A 19545-nucleotide genomic window follows, 5' to 3' on the forward strand; every position below is an offset into this window, starting at 1 on the left:
TTTTGCTACTTGAGGCCTTTTATGGTTACATGTAAATTTCAGTATTTTGTGTTCAATGTCTTTGAAGAATATTGCTGGTATTTTGGTGAGGATTATATTATAGTTATATCTCACTTTAGGTAGAATCATCATTTTGGTTATATGATTCTTCCCAACAATGAAAATGGAATGTCCTTCTATTTTTCTATCTCTTTGTGTCACTATCCAAATGATTCAATAATACCTTGTTATATAGGACAGTCACCTCCTTGGTTAGGTTAATTCAGAGATATTTGATTCTCTTTGAAGCAGTTGTGAATAGAATTACTTTCTTAGTATCTTTTTCTTCTGATTTGTTGGTTGTACATAAAAATGCTGTGAATTTTTGCATGCCATTTTGTTGTATTCTTTAGTTATTTCTAATGGAGTTTTGTTATTGTTCTTTTTGCATTTTAAAAGGACAGGTTTATTAGGAAAGAGTGAAAGAAAAAGAGAAGCTCTGCATAGTCACAAGTGGGTAGGAGAGCTGCATCTTTCTAATAGCTTTTTGGTAGAATTTTAGGGTTTTCTAGATATAATATGTGTTCTTCAAATAATGCTAGCTTCATTTGTTTTCTGACTTCAGTTCCTTTTATTTCCTGTTGTTGTCTGGTTGCTGTAGATAAAACCTCTAATACTAAATTAAGCTAAACTGGTGATGGTGGTTTTCCTTATCTTGTTTTTGATCTTAAAGGAAAAGCTTTCAGTTTTTCACCATTAAGTATTACATTGGTGGATGGTTTGTGGCATATAGCCTTTATTATGTTGAGATTGATTCTTTTCAAGGGCTTTCTCTGCATCTGTTGATATTATCAAATTGTTATCTTTACCTTTGTTGAAATGTGATTGAATGATTTGCATATATTAAACCATCTTTGCACCCCTGGGATAAATCCCACTTGATTGTGATGTATGATCCTTGCGATGTATTGTTGAACTGAATTTAGTAATGTTTTGCTGAAGATGTTTGTGTAAGTGTTTATTAGCGATATTGATCTAATTTTCCAATGCTGTCCTTTATTGACAGTTGACTTTTGTCCCAACATAAGGTCTATATATGCACTTGAGAAAGATGTGCATGCAACATTTTTTAGTTAGAGTGTTCTGTAGATCTGTTGAGCTTGTTTGTTCTAGCTCCTCATTTAAGGCTATTCTTTCTTATTCTCTGTTGATCTGTCCATAGTTTTAAGTGGGGTATTATAGTCTCCTTATCTTGGGTTTCTGTCAGTTTCTCTCTTTAGTTATGTTAGTCATTATTGTATGTATCTTGTTTCTCCATCCTCTTGTGTGTGTGCCTGTGAGTGTGTGGGGGCGGTGGGGTGGCTGGGTGGGTATATTTCTTCTTATTTTATTAGGCTCTAAATCACCATGTAACGTCTGTCTCTTTTATTACCTTTTTTTAAAGCTTTATTTTATTGTCCTTATCAAATACATTAGAAAGTATGTCAATTGTACTTACTATAAGTCAGTTTACAACAAAACTGAACAAGGCAATTATGTTTACAGAAAGTTTTCAGCAAAAAACTATATGCAGTCCAGTCAATTGAAATGTAGTGGTTATACTTTTTAGGTATATAGGAAAGTAGAAAATGAATGTTTTTTTTTGTTACTCAGCAAGAATCCAAAAGAGAGAATATAAAAGATCTGAACAGAAAGTAGCAGTTTAGGGATTTGAGAAAACAGCTTTTTGGTACAGATATATATCTGCATTTATTGTCTCAGTTACTACACAAACAAATAAAATCTCACAAACAAGAAGATATCACGTAAAACAGAGAGCCATAGTACCAAAAATTGCCAAAACAAATATGCTAGTGAACAGCTGTTAGAAATTAACTAGACACTGATTCAGTATGTAATATTCTTGTGGTTCTGAAGTAAAGGTAAACCAACGGGAGAGAATAGCCCTTATAACTGGCTTTGGTTGGTGATCTTTCACATTTTTTCTACCTTTACTTTATCAAAAACAAAGTGAGTGTATGTTATTGAGTGAGAAATGTGCCAAGTTTTGATATTTACAGTTACTCTAGTACTGATCAAGGAAGCCATGAGCTGTTAAAATCCATTGCTCATAATTGTATTTCTAAGAGTAACCAAAACAGCGTAGATGGAGTCCTTGTGGTGGAGGGAGTAGGAAGCCCTTCTACTCCATATTTGATATTGTTAGAGTGTAAAAGAATGTTAAATGATTTAAGGTTTTTCAGCAAAGAATTAGGAATGAAGGAGTAAGTCCTGCTGGAAAAGATATGACAGCTTTACACTCTGCAAAATAAGTAGACTACAGAGAGTTGTTTCTCTTTAAAAAAAAAATGTAAGAAACACTACTTACACAATAAGGGACTACTTCTCTATAGTTAGTGCATACTTGTCACCCCTCGTACCCAAGGGGCAAAGGTGGCAATCCCCAGCTTCTTTCTGATTCTAGATTTATATGTGTTGATGTGCATCAAATGCACAGAAACTGGAGTTCAAATATTTATTTTTAAAAATTAGACCACACTTAACATGGACGATTAATCTGGTTTCATGCACTCTTAAATTTCTGGGGAGACATCTTATTACCCTTTTAAATTGGAATTTTGTTTTATTTGATATAACATTTAAAAAAAATTGTTTTTGTTGTTCTACTTGTACTTTCAAGCTCATTAATTCTGTCCATGACTTGCATTTGTCTGCTCTTGATGCCCTCTATTGTATTTTTTAATTTGGTTATATTTTTTTAGATACAGTAGTACTAGTTACAACATCTATATTTTCCTAGTCTATAGTCTACTAATGTTTTCCATCATCCAGTTTTTCTTTTTTAATTCATATGCATTGTTACAAACGTTATCATAAATTCCTATTCAGGCCTTTTCTGATGGACCAAGACTTTACTCAGGCTTTTTTTACTCCAGCATGTGTGATGTGTTTTTCTGTCTCTTCATTTTTAGCTTTTATGGTTGTAATAGGAATAAACTTTCAGACTGCTGCCTTTACACTTGTTTATGTGGCTGGAGAACTAGTCCTGGCAAGGGGTAATTGGTAGAAAGGAACCAAGACAATAGAGCATTGAAAGGTCACCTACAGTGAGTGGCAAGGATTCAAGTTTCCACATAACATGCCAGTTATGTGGTTGGGATCCACAGTGATCCCCTTTAGGCCAGCTCCCTGGCCCAAGTGTCTCATCTAATCTCAAGCCAACCTTAACATTTAGACTGTGCTTGAACACTAGATACAGCACTGGCTGCAGTGCAAGTTACAGTTGAGACAGGGTTACAAGTTGGGAGTTGTTCCATTTGTTTTCTGAGTATGGGCAGCATACTCAGACTTTCCTGGGGGTACTTGTTCCTGTTGTTAAGATCATGGTGCTTAAATTCTGGTTAGTGAAAGTATTCATTTGTTGTCTTATTTTGGCCCTGGGTGGTGGTAAGTCATTGTTTTGACTAGCATAGTCTCAGGCTCAAATAAAAGCCTCTTCTATGTGGACACTTAGGTGATCTATCTGGGTTCTCCAAGTTGTTACAGGTTCCAAATGTGAGCCTTTGGATCACTCAGTGCACCTACACTTGTAGTTTTCCTGATGGATAAAGTTTTCCTTTATCCTGATGCCAACTCTGTGTACCCACTTTTTCAGTGCCATGCCATGTCTTCAAGTTCCCTTTGTGAGTATGTGTCCGTCCTGTAGTCAGCTGTACGGAGCCTCCATAAAGCAACTGCCTCTCCTTCTTTTATTTATGCCCCGCCCCTCCATATTGCTGCAAATACAGTTCAATTACAGTTTTCTTAGTTCTTTCAGATCCTGCATCCTGATGGATGCTTGTAGTCATTCATTTATTTTCCGGGGTTATTAATTTTGCTTTGCTGCATTTTAGTTGTCTATATATGGAGGTGGCAAAACCAGCTCTTTGCCACCATCTTGCCAAACTCCCCTACATTTCTGTTTTTAAAAGCTTCCTGCAGACTAACATTTTGTTCCATCAGCACTTCAATTTGTCACTTTACAGTATGGTTGACTAGATTATAGATTTTACTTCTGTTTCCCTAACTTGATTGAACTTGGATTTTTTCCAAATTCATAAAATATGTCTTTCAGTGATTGCCTGCTGAAAACAAATAATCTCTGTTTCATTGGTTCTTAAACTCTAGCAAAAGAATCACTGGGGAAATTTACTAAAAGCAGATTTTGAGTTCATATTAAATAGATCTGGGGATTGGGTTCTGAGAATTTGTTCTTAGTTCTTACCCACAGTTAAAAATTATGTATGTGTGAATTCTTAGCAGTTTCCAAGGGTAACTTTATTACCAAACTCTGTAGTACTCTAAATAGTAAGACACAGAACTGTGTTTTTAAAACTCTGGAAAGTTTCTAAACTACCCATAACTAGTTTTTAAAACTTTAAGAATTTTTACAGTTATCTCTTTTATTTTCTTTGCTAAAATACTCTGGAGAAGCTGTGATTATGTTGGCCTTGAAGAAAGAAAATTGTCTTTGTTCCAGGGTGTCTTGAACATCTTCTCCTTCATTGCTCTAGTTCAAGATTTCATTTCTTATCTGGGCAGCCTCAGATTTCTTCAACTCTATTTTTGTTGGTGGGGGTGATGATGGCTATTGTGGGATTTGAAGTATAGAGAATAACATTGCCAGAAACATTTTATAGAGGTCATTCTGACAAGTTGCAAGATGGATTAGACAGGATCAGAGTCTTCTAGGGTGTAAGTATAATTTGAGAGAGAGAGAGAACAAGTATTAGAATGAAACATATTAATTTGAAAATTGGGGATATTTCCTGTTGCTTTTGAAAAATAGAGTATAGGATGCAATGTTTAAACAATTGGAAGCAATAGGAAAGGTTTCAGGTTTTTTTTTTAATTATTACAAAAGTTTATTTTTACATCATTTTGCACATTTTTTTTTCCATCTTGATTGTAATCCCCGCGGGTTTCCCATCACCAAATCACCCGTGTGCCACCACCATAGTCCCATGCATTTCCCTCCCTCCCCCCACCCCCCGTTTTTGATCCCGTTCCCCACTCCACCCTCACAAAATGTCTCTGGTATATGGTTGTTCATTATTTTTGTTATTTTCTCGCCTGGTCCATTATACTCCTGCTATGAGTGAAACCATCCGGTATTTTTCTTTCTCTTTCTGGCTTATCTCACTAAGCATGATCTTTTCCAGCTCCATCCAAGTTGCTGCAAAAGACATGTGTTTCTCTTTTTGGTTGCTGAGTAATATTCCATTGTATATATGTACCACATCTTTTTTATCCAGTCATCTACTTTTGGGCATTTGGGCTGCTTCCATGTTGGAAAGGTCTCAGTTTTTATAGGATATCTTCAGTGCCTTTTATGTACCTTTATAGCCTACATTTAGTATAATGGATAGGATAGGAAGATACAGTGGTGAACAAGATTAAATTTGTTCCTTTCCTAAAGGAACTTACATTTGATGGTGTTCAGGAATTAAATACCAAATAAAAACCCAATAATAAATAATGGGAACTGGAGCAAGTGCTATGAGTAGGCAGAAAAGGGGACCTAACCTAATTCTAAAAGGTCAGAAAGGTCCTCCTTAGACAATAACTTTTCCTGCACAGACCTGAAGAATTAATTGGAATTAAATAGAAAATGAGGAGCTGAGAAAGGTATGTTTGTTTTGGAGGGGGAGGGTCACATCTTGTGTTTAGGGTCAGAGACTAGGAAGAATAATCAGGAAGCTCAACACAGGTGTGCCTTTTTGGAGGTTAGTAAACTAGAGGGAGAGGCAACAACTATGATGTAGTAGAGTGAGGCAGAGACCATATTGTTTACAGTGATGGTCTACTTTATCCAAAGCCATGAAAAAATTTTGAGAGGGTTTAGACTATTGTGGAGTACAGGTAGAAATCAGTAGATAAACGGGCTATTGTGAGGACTCATTAGACTGTTCAGGAAAGTGGTGATAGTGATCTGGACCAGAGCTAGGACTGAAGATGGAGTGAGGGAATGGATTGAAGACTAATTTTGTAGTCTGTATTGGTAGGACTTAGGAGAGATGGATTAGACATGAGATTCTAAAGTGACTTGTAGATTTCTGGTTGAATTGGGTGTGGATAATAGTTATGTTTATTGAGGTTGCAGGGAATGTAAAGCAGTTCTATAAAGGGAAAGGTGAGAGTTTTTTTGAAAGTTTGTTCTCTATGGGTTCTTATTCTTTAGCAGATAAAGTCCTACATTCACAAAATTCTGCTCAAGATTGCTCTCCTGTGAAATCACTCTAACTGTCTCATCACCACCACCATTCCCCGGTTGCCCCCTTCCCAACACACCCCATAGCTCTAGTGAGACAGTATATTGTGCTCTTGTGTCACTGTTTAGTAATTATGGACGTGCCTATTTCTCTCACCAAACTCAGGGACATAAATTATTTGTTTGGTGTTCCTGGAATGTACAATCCTGTTGTCTTCAAGTGTTTTCCACTGAGTTATTTATGTTGAAGGGCCTTAATGTTAAGTTCAGGTAATGCTGGATTAAGTTTCTTTACTGCAGAGGTTTTCCACGTCTTTTGTATTCTAATGTGAATTGTGTCTCTGGGAGAATCATAAAGTATTCAATATTTTTAAATATTATTAGTTGTCCCTCTTTCCACTTTTGCTTTCTGAGCATCTTATATTGCTAGTGTTGCAGATAAAAGGTGGGGGTAGGAACATTCTGTGGGAAATGCTGATTTGGGTGTGTGCCTATATTATTTGCTGAGTGTGGATTATGTAAAAAGTAAAACTGACAGACATGGAAGAACATTCCTAGATTTCTTTGGGAAACTCATTTTGTCCATAGTTGCTACAGTTTTATTTTTTCCCCCAGTAATCAAAACAACATGAAGGAATGAAAACTTACTGTCAGTTGTTTGTTCCTATCCAACTGAAAAATCTAGGTGACATTTTTTTATTCTGTTCTTTTGTTCTGTAGCTAAGCTTGGAAGAACAGAAAAAAAAAGTTTTTGGTTCTTTTATGTATTTACTCCTAATATCAAAGCAGTGTCATTCTTATACCATCTGTATGTTAAAAAAAAAAAAAGTTACGTTAGTAACTTTTTTGTTAAAGGATGGAAATGTTCATTATTTCCAAGGCTACTTATATTTTGTTTTTGCACACTGGCTATAGTGACATAGTACATAGTTTTAGGGAAATATAGACAAAATAATTGGGGAAGATACCTTTTTAGAATATGCATTTACTTTTTTTGTTTCTTTCAAAAGTTAGAGTGCTCAAAGCAGTTAATTTTTGGAGTAGAATACAGAGGAAAGTTTTGCCAGGAACTCACTGACTCAAACAGGAAATATATTTGTCTTTAAACTTGGATTTATTATGCAATATCAGGTGGCATTATTGTATTATATTTATTATTAGGCTGAATGATATTTTATAGTCATGTGGAATTGCTAGGTGCCTTTGCCCAACAAACCATTTGACTATAGAGTTAACAGTGAAAATCACTTTTTGAGTTGTGCAAAATGTCACCTGGATCAGCAGAGTAAACATGTTATAAGCACATTTACATTTGTAATTCCAAATTACATCTGTAATTTCTTTTCATTTACTTCTCTCACCTTTTATTATTGCAAGTGATTATTTTCAAATTTAAGTGCCTTGGAACGGCAAAGAAAACGTGATTATCTTTAGTCCTGTTCTCAAAAGAGAAGTTATCAGTCTTAATTAACAGAGCTGATCTTTAGAACTGAACCTCTAAGGTCATCATGAAAAAAGAAAAGAAAAATCTGTGAATAAAAATAACTTTCCCATTTATTTTAAGAAGCAACTGGGGGAAAGGAAAAGCAGCACTTAAACTTTCTGTTCAAAGTAGCAGTGATAGGGACTGTATTAGTAAAATGTAGTGATTTTTTTTTCACGGTCAAATAGTTGGAATTTTTTGATGCTTCTTGCTTAGTATCAGTCCATTCACCTCTGAATTATACAGACCTTTACACAAAAAATGATGGTATAAACTTTTCTAAACCTGGTAATCTATAGTTGCTTATGCTATTGAAATACTCAGAATACTTTTGTTTGTTTTGTATGCTGTGCTCTGCAATTTGGTTCCTAATAAAACGTTTGTTATCCAAGAAAATAATTTTAACTATAGAAACTCCCACATTTGTTTCAGGTCGGTCTTCTCTCTTTCCCTTTGAAGATGCTTTCCTGGACGACAGTCATGGTGATCAATCCTTATCATCTGGCTTAAGTTCTCCCACTCGCTGTCAAAATGGAGAACGAGTAGAACGCTACTCTAGAAAGGTGTTTGTTGGAGGCCTTCCTCCTGATATCGATGAAGGTACTATGTGTTCATTAATTAATTTGTAAAGACTAGGTTTGTTCTTTGTGTCATTTGACTGCCTCACCTCTCTTCTCCATGCCAATTTTAAGCTATCCCTATCTTAAAGTACTGGAAATGAGAGGAATATTTGATAGATGGGGAAGTAATAGATTGTGCTGTTCATTTGTGTTCATACAAGATAGTCTCCCCGTAGCTTCCCATTTTCTGAATATTAATTTGGGAATGCATTTTAAAATAATAATGCACTAATATTTATTAAGTTCTTACCATTAGCCCAATATTGTGCTAAGTGCTTCTCATTACATTATCTCATTTAATCCCCAAAACTATCCCATAAGGCACACTTTATCAACTTCTCCAACTTTATGTAGCTAATGGTACAGTTGGAGCTCAAAAATCAGTCTGATTCCAGATCTTTGGCTTATTAATCACATGCCATCAAATATTTTAATAGATAATCTATTAATGAGAAGCATAATCCACATTTAGCCTGTCAAAGAATGAAGTCTAATTAGACTTTTCCTTAAAAATATTTTTCAGATACCACCAGTCTGAAAGTGAGTTTTCACTTATGCCCAAAGCCAGTCAGCATAGGTTGTCAAAAATATTTATTGCATGGACAAAATAAATTAACTTAAGGGAAAAATATAGCTCTGGTGCTAGTAGGTAGGCTTTGGATCTGCTATAAAAATATGTTAAAATAGAAATTTTCACCAATATTCTAGCTATAACATTTCTCTAATACATCATGATTTTTCTCTTTTCATGAGAGAGAAAAATAATCTCTAACAGTAGCTTTATTGCTAGACTGTTCCCTCTAAACTGTTGTTATGCTAAAGTTAATCTTGCCCATCTACTAGATTTTTCTTTAAGACAAAGTTTGGTCATGGCTGAGAGAGTGGCAGCTTAAACATGAATGGGAGCTAAATTATAACCTTCTGTTTTTAGCCAAAAGGCAGAAGGAAAAGATTGATTTATTGGCTATAATTTTTGAAACATTTTCTTTAGAGGATATACAGTCTGAAAGAAAGAGACTGTTGACTTTAAACAAAAAGCAGTAGAATTACCTACTTACTGATTCTACTGCTCACCAAAAGAATCATGATCTATCTCTAAAGTAATCTTAGATTAATAATTTTAGATTGATAAGTAATAATCATCGTCTAGGAATAATAACCTCAGAGGTTGTAGAGATTATTTCATATAGGTGAAAGCATATTTTGCCTTTTTGGTTTTGCTTCTTTCTAAAACAGAACACTCCTATTTTGAGAATCTCTTTTTACTTAACAGAGAGGTAATCTTAGTTAATGTCAAGTTTTTTTCATACAGGTTCTTTATATCAAATTTATTGTCAGTGAAGGGAAATGAAATATAGCTAGAAACACATTCTCATGGCTAAAGTGAATAACCAAATGTACTACCTCCCCTCCACCCCCAGCAATGGTATTTCCTTTAGTGAATTTGATTTATGTAAAGTTGCTTAGGAAAATAGTCCTGAAAATGTTTTTTTAAATAAAAATGCATGTTTTATGCTTCTCTATCTTCGATGTTTTTTTCTTTTTGCTCAGATTCCTTTTTTGTTTTTAGATGAGATCACTGCCAGCTTTCGCAGGTTTGGGCCTCTGGTTGTGGACTGGCCTCACAAAGCTGAAAGCAAGTCCTATTTTCCTCCTAAAGGTAAGGCACTTAAAATGTCTCCATGTGCAGTTCAATAAAAGGCTGCCTTCAACTCTTGGAATAGCTGTTGACTTTTCCCCCCAATTAAGAAAACATTTTAACATTGATCATCTTTTTCTGTGTCTACTGTTTGCCTTTAGAAGCCATCCCCAGGAGTACACTGATTATTTCATGGCATCTGTTTTATTAATGGGGACTCCTCTGAGTTCATTGTAAGTGAGCCCCACATGAGGTTCTCATTATTTGAGAGAAAAAATTCTAGGGTTTTTAGGATACCAGTGATGGGAAAAGAAAAGATTATTTAGAGTCAAATTTTATTTGCATCCCATATGTGGGATTTTTAGATTTTATAAACCCCAAATTTTGACAGCCTGGTGGCTGAAAATGACATTGTATGAAATTATCTTTTCTATGTCTGTTTATTCAGCATCTTAGCTTCCTTAGGAATGGAAGCAAACCGGCAAAAGATCATACATGTGACTTTTATTTCACTTATTTTCGGTAGCTTTTTGATAGATTATGAAGGTATGAAAAATTTTACTTTGTTCCTAGTTTTCATATCTGCAAAATCTGGGGAATTTTTCTGGTCATACTAGCTCTGGGTATGTTCCTAGATTAGATACTTTCTTCTTGTGTTACATTCTATGCATTAAGTTTCAAGGATGTCTTTATCTTTTTTTATATATTTGATTGTGTAACATTATTCATCACAAGAAGATGGAATCAAAATGCATGTCCTTCCTGTGCCTTATATAGGTTCAATTATAATCTTTCAAGAATTTCTGGACTTAAAAAATTAAGTTTTATAATAAATAATCATGCTTATTATTTCAATGAGAGGATATGGTCACCACTTTGTGGTACATGTATGACACTCCATAAAAGCACATTTAGGCCCTCCCTGGTGGTGCAGTGGGTTAAAGCACAGCACTAAGAAGCTTAAGCCACTTCCACATGAGTTCAGTATCCCCCTGCCCCGAGGAGAGGAAGAGATCCACATGGCGAGGCAGACCTCTCTTGGCCCACCTGCTGCTCCCCTCAGCAGTATACTTCGACTATCTGTCTGTTCTGCTTCCCTCTCTGTTTCTGGTGAATCCTCTCACCCTCCGCATCTCTGGCCTGTACCCCAGTTCTGTATTCATAAATAAATAAATCTTTTTTTTTAAAAAGCACATTTAATTAATGTAGCATTATTTCAGTGAATGAATGAGTTTGTCACACTGTGCTTTGTATAAAACACTCTAAAAAGATTTTCCTAATAATGGTTTTTGCACATGCAAAACCAGACAATGTTATTATAATGGAAGAATCTGCTCACCACACTGTGGTGCATGTAGCACTTATATATATATATATATATATATATATATATTTATACTTTAAATCATTGTTCATTTTTGTATAATGTTTACTTTCTTTTCTCAGGTGTAGTCCCCACCAATTCATCCAATTCACCATAGTCTCTTGTGCTCTTCCCACCCTCATTTTGATCCTTCTCCTTACTCTCCCTCTGAAGAATGCCTGTGATTTATAGTTGCCTGTTTATTTTTTTCCTGACCCATTATTTATTTCCCCTATATTCCTCCTACAAGTGAAACCCTCCAATAATTTTCGTTTTCCTTTTCACTTATTTCACTGAACATAATCCCTTCTAGCTTCATCCATGTTGCTGCAAATGGCTTGAGTTTTATCTTTTGTATTGCTGAGTAGTATTCCATTGTATATACACCATATCTTCTTCTCGATACAGTCATCTATTTTTGGGAATTTGGGTTGTTTCCTATTATAAATAGTGCATGTAGCACTTTTTTTTTTTTTAAAAAAAGATTTATTTATTTATGTATACAGAACTGGGGTATAGGCCAGAAGTGCAGAGGCAGCATGAGGATTCACCGGAGACAGAGTGGGAAGCAAAACAGGCAGATCGATGAGGTACACTGCTGAGGGGAGCAGTCGGCGGGTCAGGAGAGGTCTGCCATGCCATGTGGATCACCTCCAGGGCTGGGGATCAAACTCATACTGAAGCAGCTGCAGCTAGCTTGCAGTGCTGTGCTCTAACCTTTTTGTGCCGCCAGGGAGGGCTCCATCATGTAGCACTTTTTATGATGACATGTGTAAAAGATATTTCTAAGAATGCTAGTTGAAAAAGATAAATAGGTATATGGTCATAAAAGAAAATTACTCCAAATCTACCTCTTTTGAAAGATAGCCACTCTGTACATTTTATTAAATAACCTTCAAATATCTCTTTGTGAATATATATTTATATAAAATTTAAAATTTTACACAGATGGGACCACATGCATGTTATTTAATAGTCTGTATTACCCCCTTTCAACCTCCCCAGCAATGTTAACATCTTGCTATGAGAAACCTACATTGTTAAGGACTTATTTAATTAGTTCTGTTGATATACATTTAAGTGACTGCCAGTTGTTTTCTCTCATATTTAGTGAATATCCTTGCATCTTCATCTTTTTCTCCTCTTAAAGTTTTCTTAGGGAAGATTTCTAAAAGCAGGGTACATGTTTATACAAATTGCAAAGTTACCCTTAAGGAAGGTCATACACATTTAAATTCCTATCTGTAGAACCTGACTCACAAAACTCAGGTTTTCTGGGGAATGGCTTTTTTCAGTCTTTGCTCATCACATGGTTAAAATAACATCTGGAGAAGGAGAGGGGATTTCTCATTTTACTTGTCATTTAAATTTCATTTTTTTCAAAATGACACCTCACTTCTGTTTGGAATTTATGTCAGAGTATGATACAAAAAAGAATCGAGCTTTATTTTTCCAGGTACATATCAGTCATACCAGTAGTCAGATATAGACTATCCCAGTTGTTTTCCCCCATTGATTTGAATCATTAGAATTAGGTTTTATTGGAAGGTCATCTCTGCTGTTTTCTCAGTGACATGCTTCTCTGGAACTGCTCTGTCTGGTAGTGATAGCCACCAGCCACCTGCAGCTACTGAGCACTAAGTAAAATATTAAAATTAACCACCATTTTTTTTATTTAGATCTAGGAAAACTTTAAAATACATACATGATTCATATTTCTGTTGGACAATACCTCTAGAATAGTGATTAGAAATACCTATCTTTGTGTAAACTGCACATTAAGAATATTTTTCATTATTTTTAAGGGTTATAAAAACAAAGGAGAATATGTAGCAGAGACTATATGTGACCCTCAGATTTCTTTGTAGAAACTTTGAGACTACTGCACTGAATAGCGCAGAGAATTACTAATTTTGCTTCTGAGAAATCCAGTAATAAAAAAAGTTTATTCAGAGAAAATGTATGTATTTGAAGACCTCGCTAGGTTGTTTAACTTTCTTCTTTTGAATCAAATGTTTGCCTGCTTTTGCATTGGTGAACTCTGTCTTACAAAGTAAAATAGAGTAAGACACCATTATGACCTTTATCTTTTGATACTTAGAGGACTATTCAGTTTCTCTTTGCTTTTCCAAGTTAAATATTTTCATTTCTCTCAGTCATACCTTCTATATAATGGTTTCCTGATTATCTTTTTTTTTTTTTGCCTGAGTTTTTGTCGTATCTGGTATATCACTTTTATAGTATCCTATTAAAATTTATTTCTGAGAATTGAAGAGAGAATATTTGAGTTGGCCTGAGTAATAGAGAGTTTAACAGCTCTGTAAACTCCATGGTTTTTTGGTACCACTCCTGTATTACAGCATAGTGGTATAGAACTATAGAAAATTAGATCTGGTACTTTCATTTTTTAGTTGAGATTAAGTACTGAGATGGTCCAGTGAGAACCAGGCCAAGAAGAAAATCTCCTGATGCTGACCCTCTGGTTGCATCCACACAGAGTAGAATGCTTTTTGGTGATTGGGGTCAGGAAGAAAATATAATTATTATGCTATTGGATCCTGTTGTGTTTTGTTCTCAACTACTGTTTGACCTATTTGGAGAGGGTGTCAAGAAATGTGGTATTGTTCAAAGACTGAAGTAACTTTGCTATTCCTCACCCATTGCTTTGAACGTGGGAGCATCTAAGTAGCTGACCCAAAGTTGTTCTGTACCTTCTTCCTAATGTCCTCTCGTTTTGCTTCTTTTTCTTAAATTCCTTAGGTCTTAATTCAGGTCTGTACCTTTTGGGAGTGTCACTCTTGTTTGTCTATTATACTTTTCTCTAGGTCACCTAAAGTTGGTCATTAGATGCAGTTGCTTTGCTTGCACATTTTAGACTTAGATGTAAGAGGAAAACATGAAACATCCACTGTTGTGAACCCTTTGCCCTTTTTCTCATAAAGTATCCACCTATTAAACAAACAAAGTCATTCACTCATCTAGCAGGTTAACCTGTATGGCTGTGGAATAGGGGTTCATAAACCATGTGCATTTCTATGACTTATGGAGAGCTTAAAATCTATGTAGAGCAAAATAGCAATCTGGTATACCATTAAGTGATGGTAGGCCAGCAGAGTATCAGGAAAAGGTGACTTGGCCCTCTCCAGCACAAGGGCCACCAATCTATTCATTCAGCCACTTGAAGATATGACAAGCCTCTCTAGAACAGTTTTATTAGGTAATAGCTTGTTTTCCAGCGCACTGCTGAAAATATAAGAGACAGGAAGGCATGGAGGTCAGAGTGTGACTTGATCTTAGACCGCATGACTTGGTCTTAGACCTCATGAATTTATAATCTTGTAAAGGAAATAAATTAGTCAGATAGTAACAAAATAAACACAATTACAAACTGTGATAGTTCTCTAAAGGAAAAGTATGGAGTGAGAGACTAAACAGAGGGCATCAATTTATATTGAGAATATGGAAAGACAGTTTCTTTGACATCTAAGCTGTCAACAGGCCTAAAAATGGAAAAGTCAGAGGAGTACCATATAGGGAGAACTTCATATGAAAAGTACCTTTGTACTTGTGAAGAAATGAAGAAATTGTGCTTGCAGTGTTGTTGAGAGAGGAGAAAATTATACAAAAGAAAGAACCTTGGACCTCGCTGGTGGTGCAGGGGTTAAAGACACAGCACTAGCAAGCTATGGCCAGCAACTGTGGCATGAATTTTATCTCAGGCCAGGAGCAGACCCACATGGTACAGCAGACCTCTCCTATCTAACCCGCTGCTTCCCTCAGCTGTATAGTTCAGTAGATCTGCCTGTTCTGCTTCCTGCTCTGCCTCTGGTGAATCCTCACCCCCAACACCTCTGGCCTACACTCCAGTTCTTGTATGCATAAATAAATAAGTCTGAAAATAGAAAGAACCTTGAGGGTTTTTTTTCCCCTCTGAATTTATCTAAACTCTCAGAGAAAGTGAACATAGAGGCACTTGTGAGGTGCTTTCTTTGGAGGGAAGACAAAATTGAACTAGGTCAAGCAGAAGTATTAGTTTTAAATATCTTCACGTAACTACTGAAAGAAAAGAAGCAAAAATCTTTGTTTGCTACATCTTGACAAAAAGAAATCTAACTACTAGTCAAAATATTGAGGAAAACACAGAGAATGTGTTTGTACGCTCTTTAGTTCTGAAGAGAATTGACACTGTGAGCCTGAGAAGACGTTTTCCCATGAACCAAATTCCACATTTATACAGAATACTGATCATCACCATTTTTTTTTTATATAATAACTTGGGTAAAGGTAATTTGTAGCACTTACTGAAAAGGGGTGACAAAAGAGCATATTAAATGCCAACAGACAGCTTAAGGCTCAGTACAAATGATCACACACCATTGGCTATATTGATCCGAATCTATGTGTTGTATATCCATCTGTGGAAGAGTATATCTGGCCTGTGGGGGATCTAGGCAAGACAATAATCTTGTTTTGGAGAAGACTGCAGTGTCCTAATATTAGGAGACATGAAAGTACAGATATGAGGAACTTTAAGTGATGGTAAAGCGCATGAATTCTGGAGCTGAACTTACTGGTTTTTCTCTAGTAGATATGACCCGATGCATGCTGTCTAACCTTTTTCTATGCTTTAGTTCCAGACCCTGAAAAAGAGGGATATTAATAATACATATTTCAAAAGGTTGTGATGAGTCTTAAAGAAAATAATTCAATGCTTAGTGCTTAGAACAACCCCTGCATATTGTCATTATTATTAATGATGTTTATTAAAATGCACATCAATTAATGGTTAATGACATGTGAGCAAAAAATAGTTTAGACATCTAGGAAAGGAACAGTTTCCATGAGCTATGTAAGACCTTGGTCTCAAAAGCAAGACAAGACCAGAACAGGCAGAAATTGCAGGGAACTGGAATTATGATAATTAAGATGGCTAACATTTACTTAAGGCTTGTTGTGAGACAGGGAATGGGTTACTATTTTCTCACTTGATGTTAACAATTCCACAGAGTTGGCATCTTTATAATTCCTGTTTTACAGAAGTAGAAACATTTAAAAGCAGATGTTTGATCTACAGTCTTGTGATAATTGGTAAGACTGGAAATTGAACTAGGCAAGCTGACCTGAGATCCCCAAGTTTTGAATATTGTGCTTTAATATTTTCATTCAGAGCTAGGATGGTCCAGAGGCATGTTCAAGGCAGACTTTTATAAAGGCGAGTCTGCAGCCCAACTACCAGACCTAGGACTTGGAATAAATAGCCAGTGGTCAAGAGTATAGACTCTGGAGTAAGCTGCATGGGTTGCCAGTCTGTTCCATTACTCCCCACCACTATTGTTATTAATCTTCCTAAGATTAATAGTTAATTTCTTAAATCTCTTATTTTTTAACATACAATGGGAATAATGGAATAGTGTCTAACACTTCTGGCTTGTTGAGAAAATACATATAGAATACTTTCATAGTATTCAGATATCATTTAGACTATTTTTTTAGTAAGGGAGAGTTTGGGATTTTTCCTTTGATTTTAGTTTCTTAGCAAGAATCAGAAAAACAATTTAGGAGCTTTCTGCAATTAAGTTCATAATAAGTAATAACATGAAGACTTAAGATTTTAGCCTTGAGATATTACTAGGATGGGGGGAGAAAGGCACTGGTGGTCCTTAGTGATAGAGTAGATTGTGACAGTGATAGATTTGATGTCAGGATTGTGCCATTCATCGAGTGGAAGAATCACAGCCCTGATGAGCATAGGTTATAAATAGAGAGAAAGTCAATTCAGTATGGTGGTGATTTGATTAAAGGCATCTAGGAGTCAGTATGTTCCTACATCTAATCTGAGAGGAAATTCCTAGGGGCATTTGTAATTGTGATTAGGAATTTTGGGATGAGGGACTTAGGACTGAGGTACACATCTTTCCACATTAATCTTTATAGAGAGGAAGAAGAGAAAAATGAAAAGAAGATAATAGTACATTTAGCTAGGAACCAGAAAGGAGAAGAGGGCATGACTGTGGAGACAGGGGTGAGTAAAGCAGTGGGATGACTATGGTGGCTAAGGAAAGAAGCTTCAAGGACCATCCATCACATATTACAAGGTTGTTGAAAAGACCCTCACTTAATAGAGATGTGTGTAGCCCTTTTGTCAAAGATGTGATCATAGTACTTTCTATTGTTATTCAATTTCTGGGCCTTAATATTATAGTGAAGTAGTAAAACTAGAACAAAATTTTCTGGTTTGCAGTGAACAAGTGTCCATGTTTTTTAAATAGGCAGTAAGAATAAACCTGCCTCTCCAGTGAAACCAACTGTCATTTTTATATTTTCTTCCCATCCTTATTCACATATAACTTTTTTTGAGGGGGTGTGATAACAGACTAGATGTAATTTTCTTTTTTTTTAAAGATTTATTTATTTATGCATATATGAACTGGGGCACAAGCCAGGGAGTTGAGAGGATTCACCAGAGACAGAGTGGGGAACAGAACAGGCAGACTGTTGAAGGGAGCAGGTGAGACAGGAAAGGTCTGCTGCATCATGTGGGTCACCTCCATGGCCTGTGATCAAAGTCATGCTGCAGTGCCTGCAGATAGCTTCATAGTGGTGTGCTTTAACCCCAGGGAGACCCAGAAATGCAATTTTCTATTCCCCTTCTCCCTGCATTGTTTCCACAATAAAGAGGCTGCCTCATCTATTATTGCATCATAATTTTTTATGATAACTTGCTAATTGCTAATTGCAAGTTGCTAACCAACTTGCTAAATTGGTCATTTTAACCTATATATAATGCTTCTGTTAATATTTTTTATATGGTTTTTTTTCTGCCATATTATTTTCTTTAGGATAAATTTGCAGAAGCTTAGCCAGAGTTTAAAAAAAAAGAAAAGAAAATCTCAGTGACTCCAGATTTTATAGCACATGATTTCCCAATGCTATTTTCTTTATGAAATTTATGTTAATTTGCACATCTGCAGCATATTTGGAGTTGTAGATTTTTCTTTTTGGAATATAATGGACCCTAATAGAAGCTAGGAACCAATTCAGTATGAATCCTCTATTTGAATCATTGTAGCCTTTTCCTCTGGGGGCTCATCTATTGAGTCTTTGATATTTTCTGATAATCCTCCCCTATCATTCCCTCCTTTACCTAGTCTAACCACACTGACTTCTTTGCTTTTCCTTGAGGTCAATTAAGGCCTCTCAAAGCAATAGTACTTCATTATGTCAGAAACCAGAGTTCAGAATGGACTGCTCATCTTTTCCCTTCAATAAACCTTTGTTCAAATGCCACCTTATTAGAGAGATCTCTTCTGATTTCTGTATCTAAAACAGCAGCACCTCTACCTTCTTATTCTCTATCCTTACCCTCGTTTTATTTCTTCTTTTACCCTAATTTTCTTTTTCTTTTAATTTTATCATAACTTGAAAAAACTATGTATTTGTCTACTGTCCAAATTGAAATGTACATTTTATGAGAGTAGGGTATTTTTCTGTTTTGGTCACTGCTCTATGCCCAATACCTTACATACCTGTCTTAGTGGCTTGACCCTAAATGGCTATTAAGTGACTGAATTTCATCTTTATAGTGAGTTCATTTACTTGCTCAGAGTAAAATCTATCAAATTTAAGAGTCGGCAGTTCCTTAAAGATCATTTTATTCTAATACAATGTTTTAAACTGAACATCACCTCAGTGAAGTGTATTTTCCTAATAGACATTGCTTTTATTAGTCAGTCTTGAATCTAGCAGGCCAATAGTTTATATTGTTTTCTCTGGTGAATAATAGATAGTTTCCATTTGTTTTGCTAGCATGTATCATTTTGGGGATAGGAAGACAGGTTTCAGCTACCTTCTGACAAATTGTGTTACTATTTACAAGGATGAATTTTTCTAAATAATAGCTTATTTTTACATCATTTTGTCCATTTTTTCATCTCATTTGTAATCCCTGTGGGCTTCCCATCACCAAATCACCCATGTGCCATCACCATAGTCTAGTACATTTCCTTCCCCCCACTGTTTTTGATCCCATTCCCCACTCCACCCTCACAAAATGTCTCTGGTATATAGCTGTTCATTATTATTATTACTTTCTCGCCTGGTCGGTTCTACTCCTGCTATGAGTGAAGCCATCCGGTATTTTTCCTTTTCTTTCTGGCTTATTTCACTAAGCATGATCTTTTCCAGCTCCATCCATGTTGCTGCAAAAGGCAT

The 19545-nt window shown here is 35.7% G+C and overlaps 1 protein-coding gene across 7 annotated transcripts in view; it reads left to right on the plus strand.

Annotated features, from left to right (window-relative positions):
• CPEB3 (cytoplasmic polyadenylation element binding protein 3) overlaps window positions 1–19545 on the plus strand; it is a 172405-nt gene that overhangs the window by 95445 nt on the left and 57415 nt on the right. For all 7 annotated transcript variants that reach the window (XM_012723761.1, XM_012723762.1, XM_004680631.2 and 4 more), the window contains 2 exons: window positions 8145–8312; window positions 9903–9992. In XM_012723761.1, coding sequence (XP_012579215.1) covers window positions 8145–8312; window positions 9903–9992 — 258 coding nt within the window. The remainder of the gene's footprint in view (window positions 1–8144; window positions 8313–9902; window positions 9993–19545) is intronic.

The sequence above is a fragment of the Condylura cristata genome, unplaced genomic scaffold (assembly GCF_000260355.1).
Source record: "Condylura cristata isolate star-nosed mole 26May11 unplaced genomic scaffold, ConCri1.0 scaffold00011, whole genome shotgun sequence".
Classification (NCBI taxonomy): Eukaryota; Metazoa; Chordata; class Mammalia; order Eulipotyphla; family Talpidae; genus Condylura; species Condylura cristata.